Here is a 3,539-nt window from a genome sequence, read left to right on the forward strand (position 1 = left end):
GACACACAGTAGGTCCCCGTGTGCAGATCTGCTCACAGCTCCAGCCTAAGCCCAGAACACACAGTAGGTCCCGTGTGCAGATCTGCTCACAGCTCCAGCTTCAGCCCAGGACACACAGTAGGTCCCACTGGATGTTCTTGGTGTCCTCTGTCCAGGTGGAAACGGCTCCCTGTCACCACAGTGTCATTTCCCCTCCTAGCTGCACAGGACACCTCTGTCACCTCTCTCCACCCACCCCTGGTCTCCTCTCCATGTCCCAGTGTCCCGCTCTCCCTCCTTCGCTCACCTCACCCACACAAGCTCTCAGGCTCTGCAGTAACATGTCCCCATTTTCAGGCTGAGGCTGCTCTGTGTTGTGGTCCCTGGTTCAGAAGTAACTGTGTCCCCTGCATGTGGAGCCCTGAGGAGCAGCCTTGTCACTGTGGCCTACACATGGCCCCATAGGAGCTGGGGACTCCGTGCTGTGGTGTTTATCTCGACCTTGATCTATGGCTCTTTTCTGTGTCTTTTTAATTTTGGGGGATTATTTTACTATTATTATAAGATCTTTATAAGGCAGTGTTAAACCACTTAGCCATAGCTCTCCTAAAACTGTATAGACAAGGCCAACCTTGAACTCACAGCAATCTGCCTGGCCCTGCCTCCTCGTGCCGACGTTAGAGGCTGGCCCACACGTGAGAGGACGCCCACAGCACAGTGCTCTGTGCAGTCTGCAGCTGCCCAGGAAGGGAGGAAGGAGGCAGTTTCATGGTCTAGCTCAGGGGTTATCACCCTCCTAATGCTGAGACCCTGTAACACATTCCTCACGCTGTGGTGACCCAAGGAAGAAAACTGTGTCATTATTACTGGATAACTGTAATTTTTCTACTGTTATGAATCAGAGTGTGAATATCTGATATGCAGAATTCCATGATTTGCAACTCTGCAGAGGAGTGATCCACAGACTGAGGACCTCTGCTCTAAAATTTCCAGATAGGCAAATGTTGAGGAGATAATCTGCAGTGATATTTAAGAGCAAAGAATTGTACTTGACTTTACATTGGGTAATACATGTCCAGTTAAAATAACGTATTTTCTAATACACATTTTCATGTATACAGTGTGTGTGGACACATGGGAATGTTAAGTCAGAGATGTGTGTGTGAATGTGAGTGTGAGTGTGTGTGTGAGTGTGTGTGTGTGTGTGTGTGTGTGTGTGTGTGTGTGTGAGTGTGTACACATTACTTCTGTGGAGGCTAGAGGAGGGCCTCAGGTGTCATGCACAATATTTTTGGGGACAGGCTCTCCTGCTGTCTTTAAGTTTGACATGGAGATTAGGTTGGCTGGCCAGTGTGCCCAGGGCCGTGCCTGTCTCCTCCTCCTCCTGGGATTACAGCTCACTCAACTCTGTGCGCTCTGGAACTACATACATAGACCAGGCTGGCTTTGAACTCACAGAAATCTGCCTTCCTTTGCCTCTGCCTCTTGGGCTAAGAGTCATTCCCTCCTCTCCTGCTCTTCATGTGAACATGAACTATTAAACTCAGATGCCAAGGCATGAGCAACAAGCCCGCTATGGACTAATCACAGCTGTGTGTTACATACTTTTATGTCAAAAGTCCCTGTGTTTCTACGGCTTAGTTATCTGGGAACAAACGCAAATCTGAGAACACAGCCAGGACAGTGGGGAGTGTGCATTTGAGCTTGCTGTCCTGAGCCTCAGCCTTCAGCAGTTGCTCCCCTCTCTGTGGGGACTTCTCACAGCTGCTCCCATCCCACAGAGGAGACAGGGGTGACACTCAGCCCTCCCTCCCTCCTCCAGGAGCATGTGCTCACTTCTCACCTCTCCCCAGCAGGCAGCACCACCATGAGGAGCCCCTCCACCCTCCCCTCTGCAGTCACCACAGCTGGAAGCAGGCACACAGAGGGCCAGAGGAGCCCTTCACTGGTGACCCTGGGAGCCATGGTCGGGATGGTGGTAACCAAGGCAGTGCTCATAACTGCCATCTCTGTGTTGCTGATCTTCCTCTGGTGGAAGAAAAGGTGAGTGTCCAGGACAGGCCTTCACCTGACTGTCCCCCCTGGGAGTGTTCTCAGCTGTGGGGGATGGAGAAGGGCCTGTGCAGGGAAGAGTACAGAGAACAGAAGGAAGGAGAGGTGGCTGAACTCAACAAGGACTGACTCTGGCCTGCTGTCCTTAGAGACCAGCTGGGAGTCAGAGGAGCAAACGCAGATGAACACAGAGCCTGCTCTAAAGGCCTGCAAGTGAAAGGAACAGGCTAGCTTTACAGGTTTCTTTATGATTTTCATACCCCATATTAAACTAAATTCTCCAAGACTTTTCCAGAAAGCAGAAGGACACGGATGAAAGGAGAAGCAGGTGAACTGAGACAAGACCCCCTCCCCACTGCAGGGGAATGAACAGGCCAGCAGTTTCGAGATAATGCTGAGCAGCAAGTGCTCCAAAGTTCTCCACCACACTGCTGAAGAATGTCCAGGACTACAGTATGAGATAGGGTTGCCTGGCAAATGGTCCATCCTCACTAGGGATGATCTTCTCTAGATCCCACCACTTCCCTCCAAATTTCATGATTTCCTTGTTTTTAATTGCTAAGGAGTATATCCCTTTTGTAAATGTATAACAATTTCTGTATCCATTCCTCAACTGAGGGACATCTGGGTTGTTTCCAGCTTTTGACTATTACAAATAAAGCTGCTGAGAACATGGTTGAGCTAATGTCCTTATTGTATACTTGAGCATCATTTGGATATATGCCTATGAGTAGTATAGTTGGGTCTTGAGGTAGCACTATTCCTAATTGATGGCCATAGCCCCCCCACCCAGGACATTCCAAGCGTGACTTAAAGATCAGATATCCTCCAGATGTCCGGGGCAGGACTGACTGGACTTGGGCACCTAAAATGAACCAATCATTTTAAAGTCAACCACCCTACAGCCCCTTTACCCAATCGTAAGCTGCCAAGCCTGCAACCCCCGAGCTTCCCCGTCCTTTTTCCTTTAAAAACCCAAAGCTTTTGTCTCTTCAGCCTGTTCCTCAATGGTTTTGAGGCCAGCCCCATCACTGGAGGGCTTGAATAAACCTCTCACAATTGCATCAACTCAGTCTCCAAGTTCCCTTCCTCTTTCCCCCAGAAGTTGAGCTTCTGCTGGGCCTAACACAAGGAGGCATGCAGGTGCCTTTAGGGGCCAGCTACTCACTGGGAAGGAGCTATTGTCTGAGGGGAGACCAGCATTCAGGGACAACACCTCACAGGAAGGGAAAACTGACAACTGAGTGAGCTGGGGATGTCTGATCAAAATGAGTGTTGAGAGCATGGTGTGCAATAGACTCTTAGATAGAAAGACAATGTGTAGGAAGAACCTGAAGACTAAAAGAGGCAAGGTTAAAGTTATTTTTGTAAAACTGTGTTTGTCAGTCTTAACCCAGCTATCATACAAAGAACTGAGACTCTATTATATTAATTTAATAATAAACTTCACAGCACAGGAACTGAGCAGTTATTGCTCAATTCTAAAACCTCTAAGCTAATCTGGATTC

The 3,539-nt window shown here is 48.9% G+C and overlaps 1 protein-coding gene across 1 annotated transcript in view; it reads left to right on the forward strand.

Annotated features, from left to right (window-relative positions):
* The window catches only part of LOC129670181 (paired immunoglobulin-like type 2 receptor beta-2), a 3,436-nt gene extending 1,410 nt beyond the window's left edge, over positions 1 to 2,026 (forward strand). Inside the window, exon 3 of the mRNA XM_055598651.1 lies at positions 1,836 to 2,026. Within this exon, the coding sequence (XP_055454626.1) occupies positions 1,836 to 2,026 (191 nt within the window). The remainder of the gene's footprint in view (positions 1 to 1,835) is intronic.
* Positions 2,027 to 3,539: the final 1,513 nt, after the last annotated feature.

This window comes from Psammomys obesus, unplaced genomic scaffold (assembly GCF_907164565.1).
Source record: "Psammomys obesus unplaced genomic scaffold, mPsaObe1.curated_primary_1811, whole genome shotgun sequence".
NCBI lineage: Eukaryota > Metazoa > Chordata > Mammalia > Rodentia > Muridae > Psammomys > Psammomys obesus.